Source organism: Chelonia mydas, chromosome 4 (genome assembly GCF_015237465.2).
Source record: "Chelonia mydas isolate rCheMyd1 chromosome 4, rCheMyd1.pri.v2, whole genome shotgun sequence".
Taxonomy (NCBI): domain Eukaryota; kingdom Metazoa; phylum Chordata; order Testudines; family Cheloniidae; genus Chelonia; species Chelonia mydas.
In genome coordinates this window covers 33,180,741-33,206,824 of record NC_057852.1, presented here as the reverse complement: position 1 = coordinate 33,206,824, position 26,084 = coordinate 33,180,741, and the positions used below count along the sequence as shown (strand labels likewise).

At 40.4% G+C, this 26,084-nt stretch overlaps 1 protein-coding gene and 1 long non-coding RNA gene across 8 annotated transcripts in view; one reads left to right on the top strand and one right to left on the bottom strand.

Moving 5' to 3' along the window:
• LEF1 (lymphoid enhancer binding factor 1) overlaps positions 1 to 26,084 on the top strand; it is a 99,401-nt gene that overhangs the window by 57,034 nt on the left and 16,283 nt on the right. For 3 of the 7 annotated variants that reach the window (XM_037897017.2, XM_043545302.1, XM_043545301.1), the window contains 7 exons: positions 2,340 to 2,472; positions 7,323 to 7,413; positions 10,674 to 10,757; positions 12,546 to 12,668; positions 13,786 to 13,948; positions 20,491 to 20,598; positions 25,157 to 25,205. In XM_037897017.2, coding sequence (XP_037752945.1) covers positions 2,340 to 2,472; positions 7,323 to 7,413; positions 10,674 to 10,757; positions 12,546 to 12,668; positions 13,786 to 13,948; positions 20,491 to 20,598; positions 25,157 to 25,205 — 751 coding nt within the window. Of the gene's footprint in view, positions 1 to 2,339; positions 2,473 to 7,322; positions 7,414 to 10,673; positions 10,758 to 12,545; positions 12,669 to 13,785; positions 13,949 to 20,490; positions 20,599 to 25,156; positions 25,206 to 25,834; positions 25,880 to 26,084 lie in introns of all 7 variants that reach the window. The other 4 variants (XM_043545300.1, XM_037897018.2, XM_037897020.2 and 1 more) reach the window with 4 other exon arrangements.
• Positions 7,517 to 26,084, bottom strand: part of LOC119566089 — a 32,890-nt gene continuing 14,322 nt past the window's right edge. Inside the window, exon 2 of the long non-coding RNA XR_006290355.1 lies at positions 7,517 to 13,623. This is a non-coding gene — a long non-coding RNA (uncharacterized LOC119566089). The remainder of the gene's footprint in view (positions 13,624 to 26,084) is intronic.

Sequence of the window (26,084 nt, the reverse complement as noted above, 5' to 3'; positions counted from 1 at the left end):
AGTCACCAGGACACTGAAGACCTAGAGGATAGAAGGGAGGGCTAACTAAAAGCATAAATGGATAATATCTAAAACTAATTCGTGAGTAACCCTGCTACTGTGGAACATGCAGACTAATTATACTCAACATGGTACAAAAGGTTAGTTACCAAACTTGAACAATCAATACTGCCTAACTGATGCGTGTGACGTCAACGCATCTACAGACCTACAATACACTGACTGTTGTAGCTAAAGTAACTGCTGATTGGAGAGTCAATGCACGAATCTTGCAGCTAAAGACTGAGACATGATTTGCAAATCATCTGAAATTTGGCACCTATTTTATTTAATTTATACAAAAAGGAGGGATGAACAGCAGTCTGAACGATCACCTTTAGAACTGAACTCCTCATATTATTGAAAATTCATATTGCTTCTATTATTTGGTTATAAAAATGGACCTAATGCTTGTTGGCTTTAAAACACCTACTAGCGCTGCTTTCTCTCTCCATCTTGCAAAATATAAGACAAGGCCAAAGCTTAAATTAAAATCCTGAGGTTCTTATCTCCTTCCCACAGGAAAGCAAATCTGTGCTGAAAACCGTAAAATTAAGAGGAGAGCAAGGATAGCATAATTTAGCAAAATATCATGGCACTAGATTCTGAGCTATATGACTGGAGGGATAGGTCAGACATTAAGAAGATACTGCCTTCTAATGCAAGTTCCTTAAGGTGGTGCTCTGAAAACAAGGAAAGCAGAAAATACTGCACTGGTTCCCAGCCACACTCCTGCATGCACTTTTATCAGCCTTTTTTTAAATTTAGTTATCCACTTACCACTTCTCATTCTAGAAGTCTAAACAAATCCTTGATTTATGCTTTTAAATATAGTCCTAAAATCTATTATTATGCCAGGATTTGAGTATTAGGATTCAAATAAAATTCATTTAAAGGGGCTCTTAATTTTTTTCTCTTAATTCCAAATATTTGGCAGTTAGTGTCCTTGCTGAGCTTTAAGAGCATTTTTGTCTGACTTTCTTCGTTTTTAATTAAAAACCTCTGTTTGTGGCATAATTATTTTTGTAGAGGGGCAGCAGACTGAATTCTGGGGTAGAAATGATGAGTAATGTATCTGTTACATGCCGGAATTACTATAGCATAGTCTTGCTATGAGAAGCGAGGAATGAGGATTTAAAATATAGGAAAATAGGTAACGTGCACATAAGTCCCCAAAACAGTTGTTTTCTAGTTTTGTGGTTTTTGTAAGGAGTTGGGGATAATGTTGGGCTGTGAGAAGAATTACTGCTGGTGGTGTTTCTTTAGCTTCAGGGCACTCCTGCATGTATCAGGCAAACACTTTTGTTTTTAATGGCTGTGTCTAATTTGTAGAAAATATCAAATACAAGTGTTTTGTTTTATATCTGTGAGTCTCCCCCCTCCCCAACACCCAGTTGGGAGCATAACATGACAATACTGGTCTTCAGGCATTTTTAGCACTTTTCTGTTCTTAGAAACTTAGTAAATAGTACCAGACCCCTGCTGCTTAGGTTGACACCCTTCTCTAGAAACTGAGCTGGTATGTTTTGCTCATAAGCAACCTAGTTTGTTAAAGGGACACTGTCAACTCCTTATACCCTAAATTACTCTCTTGTGGGGGACTGTTCTGTTCCCTGCTATGAACTGAAATATGTATTTAAAATTTCCTGACTCTTTTGGGGGAGGTGGGGGTAGGGCAGAAGGAAGGAGATGATACCCCAGCAGTGTTGGAAATTTTCAACAGTATAGCACTGTATTAATGCATAAGAACCAGACAGTGACTTCAAACAAAAATGACACTGATCAGACTAGTTTCACTGTTCAAGGCCAAAGAAATGCAAACTGTAATTGGTGGTGTAGAGCTTTCCTGTAATTTCATTTCTGCTGTGTAAGTTGGTCCTATTCTGGTACTATGTGGACTGCTTGGCCTCTGCTTGCCCTCCTACTAGTCAGCTCCTCCTCATGCTGCTTCCCACTCCACTAGGCCTCCCAAGAGCAGCTGCAGCTGTCTCTCTAACCATAGCCACTTCCTGGCTGTTGCTTCAGCACCCTCTCTATCTGGTCCACCCCAACAGTCTTCAGGCTGCCACTACAAGCTTGACTGTCATGTCTCATCCCCCTCAAAAGCACTCTGCCCCAGCAGATAAGATTCCATGCTTTGTATGTTCAGGAGCAAGGAGGTTAAATACGGTTAGTAATACAAATAAGAATCTTTTAAAAACAAGTTACCGTGAGTGTCCGCTCCCCCGCCCCCTCCCCCAAAAAACCTATTAGAGAATTGAGAATTATTACTAATGCTGCTTGTTTTTACTCTCTTGCAGTCAAATAAGGTTCCAGTGGTGCAGCCTTCCCATGCGGTTCACCCTCTCACGCCACTTATCACTTACAGCGACGAGCACTTTTCACCAGGGTCACACCCTTCACACATCCCCTCAGATGTCAACTCAAAACAAGGTGAGGCTACTTCTAACAACTAAAGGAAAGCACAAGAAACAACTGTGAATGCTGTTTTTGGAGCTCAAGTACCCTGGAGTCCACCAACATATCAAAGGATCTATTGTAAATCCTGGTTTCGAGGGTCTCATAATTTAGCAAAATATCTTCCTCTGAAATTTGACATGTAACATGTTAGTATGGGACAGCTATTCTTGCATCATATAAAATGCTGTTTAAAGTTGGAGGATAATGCACATTTTTACCACTTTTTGCCTTATTTTGCTCATAAAAATATTTTAAAATGATTTTAAAAAAATTTAGTCCTTGGTGCCCCCTGTTGTGCCCAGGTATTGCAGTATACAGGCATAATAGGAAATGTCAGTGATTTGAGACCCAGGAAGGTGAGTTGAATTCTATATTTAAAACCTTAAGTTCCTTCTTTTGTCAAACTTGTATTTCATGTCCTTATTTCCTTCACGCATTTCATCATATTCCAAAATGTAGTGCCATGTAAGAGGAAGGTTCTCTGTTCCCTTTCTCTCCTTATTGCCACTACCTTAATAGAATAGTGGTCTGTAAAATATATGTGTAGTTTTCAGAACACACAATTTGAGGCAATGTAAGTATAACAGAATCTTAGGCGTGTAGTTGAACTGTGCATCTGAAGATGTCAACTCTTTCTCTGTGCACGTAAAACATTCAAAACCAAATAGTTTTGTAAGTTATCTCCTGGATGCAGTGGCCATTGAACAGATTTACAGTTTGCTGGGCAGCTTTGTCCTGCAATACATAAACATGCCACTGAATGCAATTTGTGGGGCTTCACTGAAAGACTAGAGAAGATCCACAAACCTTGATTGAAACCAGGGGTGGTGCTGGTTTTGCCTAAAACCATGTGGGTCTTGATTGATTTAGTCTCATGGTTCAACTGCACCTAAAACGTGGTGTGGGAGTGCACTAACCTGGTTTGAGACAGGTCATGAGAAGTGAAGATGCACAGAATGTGATGGAGATGAGTGGATTTGAGAGCTAGGAAACAAGCTCCCAATGAGATCCCCAAGAGGGGAGATGAGGGGTGTGTGGTGTGGTGAGGGCAGGGGATTGGCAAGGACAAGGAAGGAGCAAGCGAGGTGGGTAGAAGCTAGACACAGAGGCACAATGATGAACAAGGTAAAGATAGGGAGAGTGGAGGCGTGATCCAGAGCAGAAGATAGGGAAAGAAGAACAGAGGGTTCAGGAGCCAGGGTAGCTGAGTAGATGGAGCAACAGAGGCATAGATATAACGGATTCTATGATTATGAAAACAGGTAGTTAGGAGGCTGTAGAAAAGTCTCTTGCTTCCCTTGGATGTTAGGGTAGCCAGTACCACTGGAGAAGAGAAAGCAGAGCTCCTGGCCCTCCATAGAGGGCCTGCTCAGAGGCTGCTCCCTTGGGTCTGTGATGGTCATGGTCTATACTGGGGAAACAAAGGCAGAAGACTTGGCTTTGTGATGGGACAGGTGGCAGCTGGCTCAGGTTGTGTAGGGATCTGGCTAGGTGCATAATCTATAGGCTGAATTGTTGCACCCCTTGGTTTCAGTACTCTTGTATATGCCTGGAGGACTGCCAAGCTGCACAGCTAGAATGTGAAGGTCTATTGAATAATGGTTTGTCTGGATTGGGGTTCTGGTGCAAGCCCATTTCTAGAAAAATGGTTGAGTACTTGTCAGTATTGCCCATTTGAGGGAGGTTTTCTAAACTCATCCCATGTATCCCTTGTTGTGTGCTCATTGTCCTTCCTATGCCAACAGTATCAATGGACTGTATCCAAGAACCAGTCACACTCCTGTGTGATTTCTGTTCAACTCCTAAAAGTCTAGCCTGTGAGATAGTCAGAATTTAAGTATTGGGGCAACTAAGTATAGACCAGTGTACTACTCCAGCTCCTTTTACGTGGACAATAGTACTGACTCTGTTGGCCTTGTGAGTCTTTACCTTCTGCATTCATGCCCAGAGAGCAATATGTATATGAATTAATTCCTCAGGGACTTTCAACCAAATTACTCCATCCCATTGCTCTGATGCCCCCCCCCCACCCCATGACACTGACATTTTATCCCTTATCTCAGAGAGTTGTCAGCCTGTGGTGGCTCATTGGGTGCACAGCACTGAAATGGCATGGTAACTCAGAAGATGTTGCGACTTCAGCCAGGATTTGCTTTTCATTTGCACTTCTGTACTAAAGTTATTTTCCTCTTGTCCCCACCATAGGCCCTAGCTCAAAGTCCTCCCTTATTTATTTTGGTTCCTTCTGTTGTCCGTCCTTTCTCCCTACTTGCCAGATCTCTCTTGCCCTTAACACAAGGCATAGATCCTATTCTCACTGAACTGGGGGATGTTGCAGTGCTCATGCCTCTGATGAGCAGATGAGAGGTTGCTGGAGGTGGGAATGAATGAGAAGGCTGGAGGCCTTTGAGGTGACACACATTCCACGGTTTTAGTCAAACTAGGTCTCCCAGTTTAAACACTATCCGTGCACCAGAACTTAGTAAAATGTAGAATGACCAGATGTCCCCAGTAAACTTCAAGAATGTTTGCTGCTATATGCTTCCATTGGTGTTTGTGTCATACCTCCTGGTTACTTTTTGATCTGAGGACTCGATAAAATGAGTTGCTTCAGATCCTAGTTTCTGGGTATCCTCTGCTCAGAGCTCTGCTAGACCTTGGCATCTGGCTGTGGGACTTGGTGTGTCTCTGGCAATGGAGGTGTGTTGCTCAGCAAACCGTTGGCTCTTGCTACACTCTTCTTTTAAGGTGCCTTGTATTATGAATTCTGGGAACATGTGGTACAGAATTGGCAAGAGTTGTGCTGGCTTTGAACTGGTTTTGCCACACCCAAATCATTCTTAACTAAAGGCAGAGATTTTAATGGTTGCCATTGAGCTTTGTTGTGTTGCTGAAGAAATGACTGACATGTAGTATTTCTTCTCAGTTTTCATGCATGTGCAGCCTGACTTTAAAGTGAATCATCTGGGAGTTGAGGGTTAGTAAATAGTTACAAAACTCTTACTCTTTGCTATGTGTTTATTCACACGCACAAGGCATTGTCCAAGGAGAGCAGTCCTTCCTTTTTGCCGTCCCTTCATATGACAACAAGGGGTCCCTGAAACTGTCAGTAAATGTCACACAAATAACCGAAAGTACCACTTTCACACGGTATGTAGTCAGCCTGTGCATTTTACTGCCATACAGCAAGTGATCAACATGTTTTATACTGAAGCTGTAGTCCTTAAAGGGCTGAATAGCTTGGACCAGGAGTAACTCATGTATGTTAGCTCAATAAGGGCAATCCAATCGCATGTTTCAGGGCTTGGGGAAGGAATAGCACCAGCCCCTTACGTAAAATTGAACAATTTGATTGTACACAATATAGTGGTCTCTTATTCCTTGGGAGTATTGGGGATTGGCCATTGCCAGAGGCGAGACACTGGGCTTGTTTTCACTTAGTATGGCAATTCATGTTATAGAATCTGTAAAAGGGAGATGGAGTACTCTGGGAATAAGCCAAATGAAAGTTCTCTTCTGTCAGCCATCACTTTTCCTGTAACCATGAATTTAACATAGATGAATTTTCAGTTTCTGGTCTTAAATTGTTCATTTCAGCTCCTACTGAAATCTCAAAACTGAGAGAATAGCAGCAACACCATTAGGGTGACATTTTTGCCATCCTCACCCCCTCCCCCAATACAATTTTAAGATTTCTAACCTACCCTTTTAAATCCCTTAATCTTAAACTGATTTTTTAAATCTCCATTTATGGTCAAAATATCAACATTAAGAGTCTCAAAGTAAAGATCACAATGTTCCATCTTTCACCTTTAGAGTGTCCCTATATAAATATTTAATATAGAATTTAAAGTAGCTGATTTAACATGTGAAGTTAAATTTGCAATTCTTGCTGTTCCAAACCCCTCCTCCTCCTGAAACACATTTTAAATAAACCAATGTCTCTCTGGCCTCTAACCATAATTCCTTCTCTCCTTGGAGCATGAGTTTTAGGTAAAACATGAAAACCACAGACCCAGTTGGGACTAGGATTAGCTTTAATCTTGAGGTGATTTTTACAGTTGTAGGATTTTGTATTCTGGGGAATGTGAACTGATGGATCACTTCTCATGGGACTCTTATTTTTTTCCATGAAACACTACCAGTGCAACTCAGATTGACCTTGGAGCCCACAGGAGTCAACTTGATGAAGAGCTTAGTTGGAGCTGGAGTGACAATCAGAAGCCAAATGAATCATATCAAGTGTGACCATTACAGGCCTGAAAATGCTTCTTAATTAACTACTGATCCTCTGTGGTAGCAAGTTTCCAAAATCTGTAAATTCATAAGGGAACCAGTGAAAAATGTACAAGTAACAATTTACCTCAGCTGTTAGCTCTGGTGTGCTGCCTGTTTGAAAATGCTTTGTTTTTCTTGTTTCATTTGGCTCTTCAGAACACTTGCTCAAGACTCTGTCAGTAGTTTCAGTGCAACACTTCAAAGATGACGTATTGCCAAAACATCTCCATACATTTTTTAGATCTCATGGTGGCCGCATTCATAGTCATGTTTGTTTGTTTTTTCCCTCCTTCCACTTTACTTTTGCCACAAGGTTTTTTTTTCTTTTTAATCCTGACCCTAGTCGAGGATGCAAGCTCTATTTATTATTCTAAAGGCTGGAATTAACGGTGTTTTCTTCTAATACTAACCAAAAATGAAGCTAGACTTTCTTGTATAGAACAACAGTTTTTTACTGTGATGTTCACCATGTTAGTTTTGTATTATAGCATTAATCACCACATTTTCACTCAAATACCAAACTTCTTATTCATACTCTCTGACAGGCATGTCCAGACATCCTCCAGCTCCTGATATCCCTACCTTCTATCCCTTGTCTCCTGGTGGTGTAGGACAGATAACGCCACCTCTTGGCTGGTAAGATCCTCTTGCTGCTGCTTAGACATATGTTCACACACATCCTCTCTAGGATTATTGAATTAATTGTAGAATTTATGAACTAAGAAAAACATTACTACAGTGAGAGAAGTGACTATTTTATTTTAGCTTGAAAGATCAAAAATGTTGATCTTTGAAATAAATTGGATCTGTTTTTTAACATGTACAGAAATTGAAATACATAGATTTCACTTTGAAGTGAGAATAGTTCTTATGGCTCACACTTATGGCTCTTGGCATTTGGTAGGATTGCAGAAAAACAGGTCTCAAGGAACTAAAGATCAATTTTTTTAACAACCCAAAATTGCAATGACTTGTAACAAACTTTCAAGTATGGATTTTTTTTTAACTGAAAACTGCACCAAAATAGAGAACAAACTTTATATTACATTCCTTACAGAAACGGTAAGATTTGAGATAAGTACGCAGTTACTGGAGAGTTCATATATTTTGTTAATTTTTAACACTAGCAGTATAAGGATCCTACTCCCATGCTCACAGTAGGATTCCTTCAGGAGCTAGTATTTACGTATAGTGTCTCCCATCACAGGATGATCAATAATGCTTGACACTTACTGTCTGAGAATCTCCAAGCATTTTAGAATGGATAACAAATATATATAGTTATAGGAGGACAAACTGAATGCAGAGGGGTTAAGTGAATTAGAATCCCATGCCTTGTCACTCAATTCTGTGCCCTACCTAATTAGGGCGACCTGGTGTCCTGATTTTATAGGGACAATCCTGATTTTGGGGTCTTTTTCTTATATAGGCTCCTATTATCCCCCACCCCATCCCGATTTTTCATACTTGCTGTCTGGTCACCTATACCTAATGGTAAGTATTATCATCCCAGTTTTAGGTTGAGGGGAAACCAACATACATTTCAGACCAGAATATGCAAGGTGTTGAGCAGCCTCTCAACGTAAGGAGCGTGTCTTGTTTATCTTAACCAAATGAAGGTTGAGGAGAAATGATTGCTCTAAATTCATCAGAGGGATAAACAGCAGGGAAAGAGTCTTTAAATTAAGGTCCAAAGTTGGAACAAGAACAAATGGATATAATTAGCCATCAAGAAGCTTAGACTAGAAATTTAGGTTTCTGGTGGTCAGAGGAATGAAATTCTGGAACAGCCCTCCAAGGGGGGCAAAAATACATAATGTGTTTTAAGACTGAGCTTGATAAGTTTATAGAGGGGATGTTATGATGATTGCTTATAGTGGCAAATATCTCCAATGGCCAGAAATAGGACACTAGATGGGGAGGGCTCTGAGTTACTACGGAGAATTCTTTCTCAGGTGTTTGGTGGGTCTCTCCCACATGCTCAAGTCCAATTGACTGCCATATTTAGAGTTGGGAAAGAATTTCCCTCCAGATCAGATTGACAGAGATTCAGGGAGTCTTTCACCATCCTTGGCAGCATGGGGCACAAGTCACTGGCTGGCTTGAACTAGAGCAAAGTAAATGGTGGATTCTCTGAAACTTGCAGTCTTTAAATCAAGATTTGGGGATTTAAGTAACACAGCCAGAGGTTATGGGTCTACTGCAGGAGTGGCTGGGCAAGGTTCTGTGGCCTGCAGTGTGCAAGAGGTAAGGTGAGACTAGATGATCATGATGGTCCCTTCTGGACGTAAAGTCTGAGTCTGAGCTCTGGGCCTTGTGGAATCAGGACAAAAATCACTTGCTGAAAGCCACATAGTAAGTTAATAGCAAAGACAGAGCACCTGATTTCCAGTTTAATGTTCACTGGTCTCGAGACTGAGCCGCTGCCTCCACCACTACCAGATGATTTCTAGTGGTCCTTTTGCCAGCTTTGGTTAAGTGACAACACTTCTTCTGAATAGTTTCTTGATCCAGAAAGTGGGAGGGTGTGGAAGGGAGGAAGGAAACTGAAAGGAGAAGGAAGAAAAGGAGAGACTAGCTAATTGTCAAATTTGGAAATCTGTTCAGCAGTGCTCGCTCATACCTGAACATATTCCACAGTCCGTTATGCTCTGCCTCCTTCCAGCTCAATTCTGTGCTGCAGGATTACTGAGATTTCTACCACTTTTTTTTTCTGGTTTTGAGCACTGTTCTCCCCCCCACCCCCCAACACACACGCTCACTTGAAGTGTGAAAACTGTTATCCTGAGCATTATAAATGCCAGCAGCTTTGGAAATCCCAGTTTAACACTAAATCTGTCTATCAATAAGTGTTTGAATAGAATTGATTGTGCTTAGTCTTTCAAAGCTGGATCAATTATTCTGTCTGAACTTCGTTACTTAAGTGCATTAATCCTTGTTCAAGAGTTGCATCAACACCAACTGGAAGTAAAGATGATGTGAACTAAGCAGAAAAAGTTCAAAGTGTTTTGAAGCATTAATTGGTGATAGAATTCCATATAGAGAGACAAAAAGAAAAGGAGTACTTGTGGCACCTTAGAGACTAACCAATTTATTTGAGCATGAGCTTTCGTGAGCTACAGCTCAAGTGAGCTGTAGCTCACGAAAGCTCATGCTCAAATAAATTGGTTAGTCTCTAAGGTGCCACAAGTACTCCTTTTCTTTTTGCGAATACAGACTAACACGGCTGTTACTCTGAAACCTGTCATATAGAGAGACAATATCTTTAAGAAATTCTAAAGAATGGTGGGATTTCAAATGAGCTGGTTTTAGTCACTTGATTGCGCAAAAACAAAAAAGAACCTTAAGCCCAAGTGACTAAAATGTACTTTCATTTTATTTATATTTTATTAATAAAATATAAAGTTTTCTTTAGCTTCTTAAAAGTGCTGACAACTTGTGACATGCTATACAAGATGCAAAATGAAGACAGTCCCACGGTTTCAAAGATTCCGCCCCCCCCCCCAAAAAAAAAAAAAGAAAAGAAAACTCTCCAAATAGTTCTGTGGGACTCACTGTAAATACACTAACAGTGGGCCAGATTCTGGTACTCGTACATTGATTGCATTGGGACTGCTGTTCCACAGGAGTTGAGGGTATTGGAATCTGGCCCAATGACTTAAAATTAGGCAATGGTTTGGTTTTTTTTAAACAAAACCTAGATAATGAATATCTTTTCAGTGGGTGAGAGAGAAATCTTATTCAATGCAAGCATGTAGACACCCATGAGCTACAGAATACATGGCAGATAACTGTTTATGCTACCATGCTGAGTGCCCATCAAGTGCTTGTGACTCTAGGGTATCTTTTAATACAATATCATATTATTGATGGGTTCCTTTCTTCTGTGACCTCAGGCAAGGTCAGCCTGTATATCCCATCTCGAGTGGATTCAGGCAGCCCTACCCATCCTCACTCTCAGTCGACCCTTCCATGTCCAGGTAGGTGTAGGAGGTGAATGACTGAATGGGGAGTAACTGCTGGCATTAAAGGGCAAGTTGCTCTTCTGCTTGCATCTTGGTCTGCCTTTGCTTACTTTTCAGTCAGCGAAAAATGTATGTATAATTTTTATTTAAAATGTTTGTGTATGTACAGTTTGCCTGGATCCCACACTAGTCTCATTCAGCATTTTCCTGGCAGTCAGTGAAATATTGACATTAGAAACACTTACGAACTGTGTTAACCGTTAATCAAACCATTTAATATAAAATGGGCATTATTGTTAGACACACTATATTAGGAAATACCCAAGATTTTATTCTTCAAATATGAAACCAGGCAAAACTTCTCATTCTAGTTTGAATTATGTAATTACACTCTTAAATAGTTCAAATTGGGTAGTGTGCCATGTGGAAATATGCAGAACTACTCCCAAGTTGAATTTCTTAGCCCAGAGCTATTAGAAGGAAAGGGATGCCAACAAGCTGTAAATACACACACTGTCTGTACTGGTGTGTGAATCAGGCACTATGTTTGCATATTAGTGCAAGCAAGCAAGCAATGTTAACTGAGACTTGGCCATGCCAAACTCCAAATCTTCTCTGTGTAATGCTTTTGCACTCTGGAAAGATGCCTTACACATCCTGTGCTTGGTGTACACAAGGTTGCAATGTCCCATCTCTGCATTTTGCTTTGCTTTCACACTGGGATTTGGATTGTCCACTTAAGTGGTGGTCTCCTCACAACTTTTTATATGGGTTTCTGTGTTTAATTACTCTTCCTCTACTCCTTTTCAGGTAAACTACAAGCATGTCTCAGTCAGGTTATCCAAGAGGAAAACAGCTACTCTCCCCACAACAAACTTTGCCCCTTCCCACCTCATTCTGTTGGGTTACTACGTTCTCTTGTGCAAATCACTGTAGCATAAGCTTTAACACTAACAAATGCAGTAAACTGCTCTCTTTTTGGGCTTGATCCTGCAAGTACTGACCACTTGGGACTGCAGTCCAGCAAGCTACTGAAGCACGTGCTTGCTTTGACAGCAGTGAGACTATTTCGCATGCTCAAAGATAAGCATGTGCTTAAGTGCATTGCTTGACTGGAGTCAGAATGCTCAGCACTTCGAGGAGCGCACCCCGATTAAGAGGATGATTTTTTTTCTTCTGCCGTGACATAATGAAAGGGAAAGAAATCTAGTTCTGGAAGAACCAGTTGGTTTTTCCTTCCAGAATACCAGATTTGCATTCAGAGTTAAAAGATTAGCGCAGAGTGTTGGAGAAGTAGGGTTATAGGGGAAACGATCTTGGACCCTTACATGTTTACTTTAAAATGTTTTGAAAAGCAAAAGGTTCAAAACTAAATACAGACATACCTATGGGGTTTTTTTGGAAGGACTCTTCTCTTCCTTTTTGCTCCCCCGCCCCCCGCATGGCAGTTCCCTCCTTTGTTGGCTGGTGATGGATATTTTCAGTATTTATATGCTGCTGTGGAAATGTACTTTTTGGTTAAGGGAATGTGTATTTTTATTGATGTCTAGTGCAACAATAGGTATGTTACACCTCCTTGTGCACATTGCCATCTCTTTATCTGAGAGGTAATAAAATAACTTCTTCAGTCCAAAATGTTGGCCTATTTTGAATAAGCTTAGATACAATGCATGAATCTTTGCTAACTAATTTTTACATCTTCTTCGTTGCAAGCTCTGTTGTGTTCTACTGCTAAAGTACAAGTTTTGGATATGCAGCCTGTTCTTCCTATTGTTACAGACTCTCTACTTGGTTTGTTTTTAGGTTTTCACATCATATGATTCCTGGTCCTCCAGGCCCTCACACAACTGGAATCCCTCATCCAGCTATTGTAACACCTCAAGTCAAACAAGAACATCCACACACTGACAGCGACTTAATGCATGTGTGAGTCTGCCTCTCTGTGCTAGCCCTTAAATCCTGAAGTGTTTGCAGATTAATAGTTAAAAGGAGAGCTGAGAAATAAAAAACAAAACAAGTGTCCTTCATGGTCACTCTGAATTATGATTCTGTAAAAGTTTACCATAACTAAAGTGGGGAGTGGATGGCTCATGGGAGCACTATTGATATGAAGCCTTTATTTCTCGGCCACTCCCTTGAATGTTATCTAAGGTGGTAGCTGCCGAAAGCTGTTTTGTCATTTGGTGGCTTATCTGAAGCTAGGCTTGTGAGCTGATAGTCAGTTTCTAGTGCAAAGGTGTAGACTGTAAAAACCACCACTATACTTTGGCATTCTTTTTAGCAGATGAACACAAAGGGCTCAAGAAATAAATGGGCAAGGAGACTGAGCTACCTTTTCACCCCTAAAGATGGCCTTCCGGAGCACTGTGGAAACATGTTGGCAGAGTGTTTGTTTCATGGATAAATAAAGTACAATTTCATTCATCGTCAAGGACTGCCAATCCAACACTCTCCTCCTTGAGCACTAAATTCAGTTCTAAATACAGAATACAGTAGAACCTCAGTTATGAACACCTGAGGAATGGAGGTTGTTCATAACTCTGAACAAAATGTTACGGTTGTTCTTTCAAAAGTTTACAACTGAACATTGACTTAATTCAGCTTTGAAACTTTACTAGGCAGAAGAAAAATGCTGTTTTTAGCCATTTTAATTTAAATGCAACAACCCAGAAACCGTTTCCTTGCCTCGTCAAAACTTTTATTAAACTTTCCCTTTTATTTTTTAGTACTTTAACACAGTAGTGTACAGTATTTGCTTTTCCTTTCTTCATCTTCCTCTTCTTCCTCTTCTGCCTTCCATCTCCATCATTTCTCGTTCCAAATGAAGCATGTAGTTGACCAGTCAGTTCGTAACTCTGGTGTTCGTAACATTGAGATTCTACTGTAAGTTCGAAAGTTGCAGTAGTAGACAAAACACGAGCTCTCACACTTAACATACAGTAGCACATCCTTAATTTGAAACTGAAGCTTGGAAATATTCCTCTCAATAACTTTTAGGCTAAAGGTAAATAGATACTGTGTCTTTTCCCCCACCACGTTTTAGGAAGCCTCAGCACGAACAGAGAAAAGAGCAAGAGCCGAAAAGACCTCACATTAAAAAACCTCTGAATGCTTTTATGTTATACATGAAAGAAATGAGAGCAAACGTCGTAGCAGAGTGTACTCTGAAAGAGAGCGCAGCTATCAACCAGATTCTTGGCAGAAGGGTATGTACAGTAATATGTATATACTAGTAATTGGTGTATATTGCCTCAAAACCCTCTAAAAAGGCTAACTTCCTGGCTTGATGTGCTGACTAGAATACACGTATTAACATCGTTAGTAGAAGCAAGGATATGCAACTAAAAATAAAAACGGTCATCTTAGTTTCATGCAGGGGAGTTAGTCATATCATTAGACTTACCCCTCTCTTTTAGGTCCAGTGCTGCAATCAAAAAGTTGTGATTGTGTCTAATGTGTATGTTACCAAGGACTGTCTTAATATTTTACTAACTCCATCTTGGGAGTAAAAAGCAAGTGGAAAGAGACTTTCATTAGATTCAATTGATCTAAAAATAAAATGCAGGTTCTAAGTAGGACCACAATCCATCCCTAGGACTTGTCTACACTTAAAATGCAGCAGCAGCATAGCTGAGGCTTCAGTGTAGAGACTACCTGTGCTGAGAGGAGGGATGCTCCCATTGTTGTAGATAATCGTCAAGAGGTGGTAGCTAGGTTGACAGGAGGAATCTTTGCTGTCTACACCAGGGGTTGGGTTGGTTTACTGCATTGTTTGTGATGTGAATTTTTCACACCACTTTGTGATGTAGTTATACCAACCTATCTTCCTACTGTAGATCAAACCTTAGAACTATCCATGCCCAGCATGATTAAACTAGCCAAGGAGATATAGTGAGGCTGTGTTGCTTTGGTACCTTGCATTTTTACTTTACTTTAGAGATTATCAGATCAGAATACGTGCCAAGTAACGTGATTAAAAAGCCTCTGTCTGTCTGTCTGCAAGTTCTAAGACTGCCAACAACAGTTTTTCTTTCTCTTCTGGGACTTCTTTAGTTTGAGCTGTGTGTGCCAGCTACCTAAAGCCCTTGGCTTTTAAAGCAGAGTTTGGTGTCAATATGATTCCGGTTCTGTTTGTAAAGAATATTGTAAACTTTGCTTCCTGACTCCATCAAAGCATGCTTTATTTGATTATGATTATTCTTTTTTAATGTAGCCAGAAGATAGAAAATTCCCATTTGTGCTTTAACAAAGACTGAATAAGCTATTTTGTGTGCATCTTGAACATTTTCTTCCTCCCTTATGCAATACTTTAGATGTGAGAATTTCTGCAAATCCCCATTTATGCAATTGCAGTCAGCCTGTGTAACTTTTGTCCTCTCCCTGGAATATTCCTCTAAATACACAGTACTTGACATAAAAATTATTTAACCTTTATATGGTGCTGGCATCTAGAAGCCAACCAGGTTGGGGCCCCATTGTGCTAGGTGCTGTAGAAATATACCGATTGTCTCTGCCCAAAGAAGGGGTAACATGTACCTTAATTCATTTCCTGGTATTTAGAGGCTTAAAATTAGCCACTCTTTATGTTCTGGAAGGGCACGAGGCACCACTAGGTAATCTTAACTCTACATTAATGAAGTTTTGGGGTATTTAATTTAATCTGGTTTATTTAAAACAATAATTTCTCTGCATCCTCATGTACCACTGCTCCTGGCTCCTTGGCAGTGATTAACCTGGCCACAGAATGAACTGGCTGCATGTTAATTCCTTCACTGCCCCTGCATCATCTCCTTGTTTCTCTGCCTGAGATTAGTGGAGCAGTTCACACATCTCTGAGCTGGCTGACTTCAGTTGTGTAAATGGGGATTTGAAGAAGCTCTGAACTATATGGGATTATGGTGGCACGGCTATGCTGGTGTAATCTCCATAGTGTAGATGTACCCTTAGCCTTCCCAGATGCTGGCACACGGGGGGTCAGGGAAAGAAGGGATCATTTCCTGCCATTTCATCCTCCCCATTATGTGAGGTGTTCCCCCTCTGGCCCTCAGTTGTTGCCCGATTGATGGATCTGTGGATGGAAGGCATCTGCCCCCACTTCCCAGCTCAGCTAGGACAAGAGGAGAAGAGTGCGGGGGAGTGGCACTTCAAACAAGAGGGGAAGATATGGAACTGACGGAACCCCTGCCCCTAATCCCTGCCCACCCAATATCTCCCTAATCACACCTCATCCTGCCTACATCTGCATCGTCTCCCCTTGATCTCCTTCTCTTGCCACCAATCCCCATTTATCTCTCTCCCCTTGCCAAAGCCCCAGAGCCCTGTCTCCTAATCTCCCCTCCCAATCTCTGCACACTCTTCACTGCTCCAACATCCCCGTGCTGCTCCGTGAATTATACGACTTTGTAAAATGTTGGGTTTTTAGAAGGGATGAATCTTGGGAACAATGACCCCAAATTTGGACCACTAACACTACCCAGCACTCCCATGAGTCGCAGCAAATTTCAAGACAGTCGGAGTCTGTGTATGGGTTTTAGAGCCTGTAGAATCCACCTTAAAACAGAAAATGAAACAACTTTAACTATGTCTATAGCAGAGCTGTTTCTCTGCTATAACATGGCTACTTGTTCCCTCCAAATGAAGAAATCTGTTTAAACAGTGAAGTCTCTCATCACACCCTTCTCCTCCTGTCTAGTTTCTTCTTCTAGCTCTTCTCTCTAGTTTCCAACATTCATGTTATTCCTTTGAATACTTACAAAATGAAACTACCACGGTATCTCCTGTGCCTGGCAGTCTGACCACACACCCCTCCCCCTCTTCTTTGAATCACTTCATTGGCTGCCCCTTCTCCATCACAAACTCAAGTTTCTTGTTACTGCCTTCATGGCCCTGCCTAATGAGACTCGCTCTCCTCCTCTCCACTAATCATTCCAGCCTTGATGCTTCATTTTGTTTATCTCACAAATCTCAGAATCTTTTAATCCAGGCTACCCCGCTAATCTCACTAACGTACCTCAAGACCTACTTTTAAGGTGTGTCAACGTACCTCAAGACCTACTTTCAAGGTGCGGCTCTTACTTTCTAACTAATCCACCCCACCCCATCTCCCTCAACGAAACAAAACAAACACAAAACCTATGCTCTGTGTGTGTGTGTGTGTGTGTACATGTACCTTTTGAGTGTTTGTAACCTTAGGCCTGGTCTAAACTCAAGTTAGGTTGATCCAGGTACATCGCTCAGGGGTATGAAAAATCCACACCCCTGAGTAACACAGTGAAGCCAACTAACCCCCGGTGTAGACAGTGCTAGGCCAATGGAAGAATTTTTCTGTCAACCTAGCTAGCTCTTCTTGGGAAGGTAGATTACCTGTGCTGATTGGAGAGCCCCTCCTGTTGGTGTAAGTAGTGTCTACGCTGAAATGCTGCAGCTGCACCACTCTAGTGTGTCAAGTGCAGATGAGCCCTTATTTGCTATCTCTCCTTCATCCCCTTTCATTGCCTTTTGTCAATTAAACACAGGTCTTTGCCTCAAAGAGCTTGTATTCTGACACCTTTGCAGGCTTTTGGGCATTCTGATGCTATTGTGGAACGGTGACCTCTCTGACAAACTCCTAGATGCAAGTGGGAAGAGTTCCTATTCTCTGAGCCTCTTGAGAGTCTAGGTTTTAAGTTGTCAGCACTCTGGGATCAGTGAGAACTGTTAACTGTTGCATCCACCACAGGCAAATATTAGATATGTCTTCTGATTTAAAAAAAAAAAAAGAAAGAAAAAAACCCATGAAAATTGCAGAATCTGACAAAATGCAGCTTTATGGGTCTTTCATGTTTACTCTGTAGCAGAATTATAATTTATCTACAGATTATGATGGCTCCTAATGCTTTTTTTTTTTCTTAAAGATAAGTATCAGATAATGTAATAGGGCATTGTTATATGCCCATAAAAGCCAGGAAATGTAGCCTTAAGGCTGCAAATCTAGGCTATTATTCTAGCCTTACTAGCATCATTATGCCTGCCCTCTCAACTCCCCCATCACACTTGGCATGACTTTGTGAATGAAGGTCTCTGTGCCAGCTCCAATGTGCATTCTGAACTCTGAATTCTTTTGATGTCCTGAGTTCTTTTTTTAGACCCTGAACTTAAATCCTTTATATTTTTATTTATTTATATATATAAAAATAAAAAATGAAAGCTTAATTTGCATGTGTAGCTGACTTGCAAGAGATGTGATATGGGAGAACATCTCCTTTATGCAAAGGGCCTCTGCACTTGTACAAGAAAATCTTCTGCAAGATTTTGAAGTCCAGGCTTTGTTGGATAGTCCAGGAGTCTGAACAATTAAGCCAATGAGAAATGAAACTTGTGCTGCTCTGCCACATCAGAAACAGTTACATGACCTTTAGGAACCATTGACCCCAAAAAATAAAATGGAATTCCTCGTGCCACTGCACTTTCACCTCCTCATGTTACATGTAAACTTCCTACTAAGTTTTGAACAGAAAGATGAGCTGCTTTTATTAGAAAGATGTTTCTATTTTCATGGTCATATGGCAGCTATATTCAATGCATCATTTTGCTCTGAACAGCATAATCTTCCCAAAAATGTGTCTTGTCTTAAACACTTTCCTAAGGATTTTCACTTTCCGTGCATTGGAGCAGAAATGCCTAAACTGGCAGCTATTTGAGGTACTCTGACCTTTTCAGTCTAGCCTCTCTTTCTATTGAAAGCTGGCTGTTGTAGTTTGTGTCTGCCTGCTGCCTGAATGGCATTCTTTGTGTGGAATTTGTTCCCTAGCTGTTACTTTCCTTTTACTGGGTGTCCCAGATTGACTGACTGCTCGGATGTAAAAGACAAACATTATTTATTTTGGAGTAGTCAGTGCTCTTTGGATAGCATTGAGATACCATGCATTTAGCCTGGTAGAAAGCCATAAATAGGATAGATTGTTATGCTTTCAGCAACATATTGGAACTTGCTAAGTTAAACCCAAACCTTTACTGTGCATCATAAGTGTCAAAAAGAAAGACATTAAAAGGACATTCTTGACCTGAAATCCTAGTCCTTTGTTAAAAGTAGTTAATTTCCGGTGGGCACTCCTGTTTCTGAGTCTCCCTGCTAGTTTGTCACATCATTTATTTTTAAAAACAACTCTTCCATGTTGTGTGAAGAATCCAAACAAACAAGGGAAATGGCTCTTCTGGGGAAAACAGTGAACTTGACTCTGCACAAAAAAGTTATATAAACCCTTTAGTTCTGAAGTAGAAAAGGGTTGGACACTGACCCTGTTATCTGGCAGTGCCCCACCAACTATGCAGGTTAGATTTTAAATGTGGGTAATAACAAAGCATCCCTTTTTTGGCCTTTGGAAAATTCGCTAATGAAGCTAGGAAGATGGAAAGGAGAAATGTCCTTGTTCCAGTATTTTTAGAAACTTTTTTCTCTGCACCAAGGAGCCAGTAAAAGACTGGCTTAGTGTTTGCAGGGGGACAGGTCACAGCATTAGGTCACAGGCAGAGCTGCAGATGCCACTATAATGCTGAATTGATGGTTACTAGGATGCAGTTGGGCTATCTGGTTGCCTTACCGGTGCAAACTTGCAAAAGTTAATTTTCTATATTACCATAGTGCCTAGGAGTCCTAATCATGGAACAGGATCCTACTGTGCTAGGCACTGTACAAATACCAAACAAAAAGTCCCTTCCCCAAATAGCTTCCGACGTTCTTTCTGTAACTTCATTTACCAGCCTTCAAGTTAGAGTCGCACCTATAGGAATATGGATATATTAGTTGTTTTTAAACCTAAGACAGGAGGCTCTCTTGTATTGGAGCCTTACTTAGGCTGTCTCTCCACTGTGGAGAGTGTGCTGGCATAGCTATGCCAGCATTCCCTTGTACCGTAGGCATGTGTCCTGTATGCTGATGGGAGGGTTTTTTCCATAAATTTAGGAACATCGCCTCCTTGAATGAAGTTAGTTTTGCTGATGAAAGCATTCTCCCATTGACACAGCTGTGCCTGCACTGAAGGTTCGGTTGGCATAGCTGTGTCTGTCAGGAGTGTGGCTTTTCCCCCCCGCACCCCCGACCAACGTAGCTATCGCAACCTAACATCTGAGTGTAGACCAAGCCTTAGGCCTAGTCTTAACTTAAAAAAGACCAGTCTCTGTACGTTGCTTGGGGCTGTGAAAAAATTTGCACCAAGTGCTGGGGTTAGGTTAACCTAATCCCTGGAGTGGATGCAGCAAGGTTGATGAAAAGTTCTTCCATTGACCTAGCGACTTCCTTTTGAGAGAGATCAACTACACTGATGAAAAAACCTTTCCGTCAATTGTAAGAAACATCTACACTATGGTGCTACAACTGCAGAGTTTGACTGCTGCAGTGTAGATGTATCTTTAATGTTTGCACTCAGATATATGAAATGGAGAAGATAGCGTAAAGGCAAATTTATTTTTATTACCAGTACAGTGGACTTCTCACGTGATGGTGGGCAATCAAGGCTCCCTGAATAGATTATATGGAGAATCCTGTAGTTGGCATAAACAAATTTTGTCTAGCTCCAGGCAGCTGACATTTATAATGCTGACAAATGTTCAAATGGTTGGGTAGGAAATGCAAGAGCTTGTGATAAGTAATGAATTTCTTCTCCACTTGCAGTGGAAAAGGACCAAAAAAGGGTCACAGAAACATTTGTTCATGAGACACATTGTTTGGGTATGATGTATTTCCTAATTTAACACTTTGTTTTATTTCAAGTGGCATGCTCTCTCCCGTGAAGAACAAGCTAAATATTATGAACTAGCTCGGAAAGAAAGGCAGCTACATATGCAGCTTTACCCAGGCTGGTCTGCAAGAGATAACTATGTAAGTCATTCACTTGATGGATATTTTCAACTAGTGTTTCCTAACTGATTTTTACTGTGAAAGGCTCTGGGAGGTGGGGTGGTCAAGGACCATAAAAATTTAGCCTTGTATTTACTTTCCTTTAAGGAAATCTGCTTGCTTGTTGCATTAGTGCTTCTTACATCACAACAAATTAGTGTAGAACTGAGTGAGTGAAGTAGATATTTAATGTTTAAATAAATCTGAGATTGTCAAAAGAACCAAAGGGAGTTTGGACACCTTAAGTCCCTTAGACTTCTCTGAAAATCCTAGCCTAAAATGACAATACGTATAGATGTGAAGACCTAAACTTTAAACATCCAAGTTTGGAAAACTTTGTAGCCTTAATACTTTCTGACTTATGCATTCTGTCTTGAAATGCATGAGCATGATGCCTCATATTTTTGTGAAAGAGGAAACGCAAAGTTCAACATGTAGAATTATTGCATTAAGATTTCCTCCCCCTCCCCAAGATTATCATATGTCCTATACAATTTCTTGTATTACTATATATAGCCCTGTGAAAGTAACTCTCTTCAAATTTCACGTGCTGTTTGCCATTTGGTCTTGGCCAATGACTATCCAAAAATCTTCTTTTGAGAGAACTTCCACAGAATGGCCACTTTTATAGGAGAACATAAAAATTAGTGTGTTTGCAGCAAACAGATCTTTATCTCAAATCTTAAAATTTTCCATTTCTCCAAAAATCCTAAATTATTTTGAAATACCAAATCAAGTTGTCACTAAGGTTTTCAGCATGTGAAGCCAACCTGAGTAAGATCCAAAGTAGAGGAAAAGACTTATTTTCAGTGTTTGATGGGATGGTCCTTTACTGTAACAGTGCCTTGGGTAGGAAACCTGTGTGAGGAAACGCTGGCAATAAACTAGTTACCCTAATACACTTGTCCTTTCAACCTGGGCAACTACAAGATATAGGGAAATTAGGTTTGATGTCCATCTCCAGTGCAGCACATCCAGATTAATGACTGTGTCGACATTATTTTCAACCCCAAATCAGAGCGTGCTGCTAGCCATTACATTCTGACAATGAGGCAGAAGTGCCATGTTGAGACTCTTGGGTATTCTGATACTGCAAAGGAGGGCACTTCTGTTTTTGGTGTCACCAACTGTTTTGTGTAGTACTCAATCACGCTTCTCTGGGGGCATGCATATGGTGGACACAGCATATGATACCGTATGCTCTGGGACACAAGGTTGCAGTACCTTTCTCTCATCAGAATACAGTTCTGTGTTAGCAGGGGTGATGAGCAGAAGAGCCCAGTAAAGAGCAGTTTATCGCTTAAAATAAATTGCTTCAACAGTGATTCGCTTTTTTTTTTAAATGGTCACTTTGCCTGGTTATGTTTGAATTGGACTTTAGAGTGGTCAATATACATCTAGTACATGAGGTATAAATACCCTTGAATGTCACTATGTTTTGGGACTATTAATGTACTGGTGGCTTAGTTTTACACACATAGTCTCTCCCCCCCCCCCCTTCAGTGTGATGCTTTTGTTTTATTCGGGTGCTCTCAGAAATCTCATGAGAAGGAACATTTCCCAAGTGCATTGTTGTTTAAGGTGACAAGATTCTTGGCAAAAAATTTTTTTCTCATGGTCTTCTTGAAAAGACATTGTATTGGGATCCTCGTCAGTAAAGAGGGAGAAATTGCTAGCAAAACTACGTCTGTCATTTGATAACACCATTACGGGAGACCCAAGAAAATAGTGTTAATGTAGCATGTCTGAGCTGCCAGAATTTAATACCTTTTGGGGGAATGCTGACAACTAGCTTTTCCTGAATTTCCTGATCTAATTTCAAATAGTTTTCATCTATCTTAATGCTCCAGTGTATTCATAACTTCACCTCAGATGACAGGGTCAAGCAAAAAAGGTCTTGCTCTCCTGGTATTCCCAAACTGCATGTTGCATCATGACCGCTGCTCTGTAAAGAGGCACTCTCTCTAGCGGTATAGGTGGCACAGGGTGCTGATGCGCTTTTGAAGACCTTGAAGTTTGGTTTAGCTCAGGAGTTAAGTGTTTGGTCTTGATCTAGCCTCTGGAAGTTTATTCATATCCAATTATCTGGTGCTACTGGTGCTCTGCTGAGGACAGGCAAGGAGGTGAACACCAGAAGTGATGCAGGCCAGGATTGGAAGAGTGCTGTGTGGAAATTGGCATAACGTTTGGTAACAGACGCTTAACGAATACTAGCTGGGTCACCATCCCAAGGAGGTTTAGAAGACCAGAGTTTTGATAGCAATGTAGGGCAGGAAAGAAACGTTGCTGAAGGATGTAGAGATGGCAGTTAGAATGGGCTAAGGCCAACAGAAGCTAAAATTGTGGGCCTAGCTAAAAATGGAAGCTTTGTAAAAGATCACAGATGGGGCCCTGCCCTCTTTCATGTATGAAGGGGGAAACTGTTACTGACACATTCTTCTACTGTGTGGGTTGGCATGATTGCCATGTGATCACATAAGTGCTCATGTAATGTTAAAGGAAGGCAAGAGTTCTGGTCACATGTAAAGTCTTTCATGGCCTATCCTTATCCATTTAGTTGCATTCAGTGGCTAAAAAACTTTGTAAAATCTAACACTTTGTGCCTTCATTTCTACATGTGAAGTAGACATACCTAACACACGTGTATTTGGAATTTAGTGTCTGCAAAAGTGCTTTGAGATACTTGAATAGAGGAGCTGATACAAATCAGGAGTTGTTCATCAATCCTTTTGGCTGATCACTTTACCTATTAACATGAGAGCTTTATCCTGCCACTCATGAGTAATATGGTAAACACAAACTGCATTTGAACTCAGTATATTCCGAGCAAGCTTCTGGTATCATGTAGTTGATTTTAAAAATGTCTTAGGCCTGGTCTATGTTAAAAAGTTAGGTCGACTCAGGTACATCGCTCTGGGGTGTAAAAATCCACACCCCTGAACAATATAGTGAAGCTGACCTACCTCCCTAGGTCGACAGAAGAATTCTTCCATTGACCTAGCTGCCACCTCTTGAGGAAATGGATTACTTACTCCGCCAGGAGAACCCTTCCTGTCTGCGTAGGTAGTGTCTACACTGAAACACTACATGGTGCAGCAGCGCAGCTGTGCTGTTGTTGCATTTCAAGTGTAGACAAGATCTGATTTGCAAGGAGGGCTTCTGTGTAAATATGTCCCTGTTCAGATGGACTGGCTATACCTACCTTTTTTTTTATTATGCCACTACTTATCAATCCATCAGGCAGCAGAAAGCAAATTAGCCCGAGTTAAAAGTAGTACAACTTTTTATAGCATAAAACCTCCATTAGAAGGTAACTCTTCTACTTTCGATTCCCCTAAACTGGATTGAAAACTAAATATTACCTTATATTTATGTATAGTATCTTTAATTCTGAAGGATGCCAAAGCAATCTATATAATAAAGTATTTTGTCCATCACTGAAATGCAGCTGACTAGGAGATGGAACACTTATACATCCAACAGTTTGACAGTGAGTAAGAATACTGTGGTCAATTGAAATGGCATTCGTGAGTGAACAGCAATCTTGATGACCACAATTTGACCGGCATGATCATGGAGAGCTTCAAAGGAGTGATCCATTCTCTCAATACCAATAACACAAATGTTGCATGCACTTATGTAACAAAAGTTGTTCCAGACAGAATGTCTTACTGTTTGTTTTCCATCTGTTATGGTGCATAAAAATGCATGTCATTATGTTTCAGAGGTAACGTTCCGCAGTTAATACCACATCTACGTGAGTGGGGCAGTTCATGACTCTTTGAGATATTGTTTCAGGCTCTTTGCAAACTCAGAGACCATGCTGCATGGATTTTATACTAGGTTCATGTTTTTAAAAGGTTATCTTTGCAAGCACAAGGACTAGCAATTTTTTAATGAAAATTTAGTTTATGGAACACAGTTCTGCTCCAAGGGTGGCTTCTATGGCAAATTCTTCAGCCTCAGGACACACAGGACATTGATTTTACAGTTAACATACTGGACCAAACTCTTACTGGGTGATTTATAACATGAGGGCAAGTTTAGTTGCCAGCTATTTCTGCACCTGGAAAACCCTTCTGTTGGTGTCAAATGAGACTGTTTGTTTGTTTCTTTCCTGTTAGATTCTAAGATGATCTATGAAGACATCTTAGAACTGTAAATTATGGCACTGACCTAGTGTTTCTACATCAGCAAGAAAATACTTCTGCTGGTGGTCTACCTGTGACCAAATAATGCTGGCAAATGCTAGGTGTCTGGAAGACTTGTCACATTTAAAAAACGCATTCTAAGGCCCTTGCACCTGTTTCTCCATAAGCATGAAAAGGGTAAAACTGTGACTACAGTTTGAACAGCTGGAAGAAATGTGAGATTGGGTTTAACTACATTGAAAATGCTATTGCTTCAATGCCACTTTTTCACAATATCCTCCGATTTGGGATGTTATGCACAGAATTCGTTTAATGGTTAGTGGGTGGAGGTGACACAGGGAAAATAAGTCTATATATAGAATGGTATGGTAAATTCATCTATCTTCCAGGGGAAGAAAAAGAAGAGGAAGAGAGAGAAGCTACAGGAGTCAACAGCAGGTATGTTGTGAATGGCTCTCTTGTGGTGGTTTTTTTTTTTTTTTTTTTTTAATAAACCAACCAAACAAAAACAAACACACACACACACTGTTCCATTTCAGCTCTCTTTCACTTGTTTCTGATTCACATCTTTTTATATTTAAAATATTTTATTTTGAATGTGAGTGATTAAACATGCATCAAATAGGCATTTTCACTCTCAGATAGTAACTGAGTATTTTCACTTTGGATGAACTTATCCATTGCCATCTTTATTGTCTTGTTTTGCTTGTTTATTTCCTTTATGCCCATTTCCCTATCATACTTAGACTTAGAAGAAAGTGTGTCAGACCTGTGATTTGACACTAAATAATCCTTTCATGTAACTTTAGTAGCCACTGTAGTATTTCCATTGTGTTTTTACATTTTAGTTTTTGTACACTAACAGCTGCCTTATAGGTTGGCTCAAAGCATCAGTGAGGTCTCTTTCTTTTCCTTTTACTTGAAAAATATATTTAAAAAACAACAAAATGGCTGGTATAAGAACCATAAAAAAGAACAAAACAAATTATATAATATTGTATCATAAAACTTATTTGGAATGTGCAAAATCTCTTCAATGGAAATTTGTTAAAGAACAACAATCTTCTACAGGTACAGGCCCCAGAATGACAGCTGCCTACATCTGAAGCATGGTAAGAACATCTCTAAAGCTTTACTGCTAAAACTCAGTTGTAAAAGAGACACTCTAGTAAAACTACTTAGATTTAATTCTACAATTAAATCTAAATTTAGCACAAATTATAGAAATACCATATCCCAAAGAAACCTTGTTTTGATTATTGATGGTTTTTATACCGGCTATGTATTAGGGATTTACCACCTCCCTTTTCTTATTTA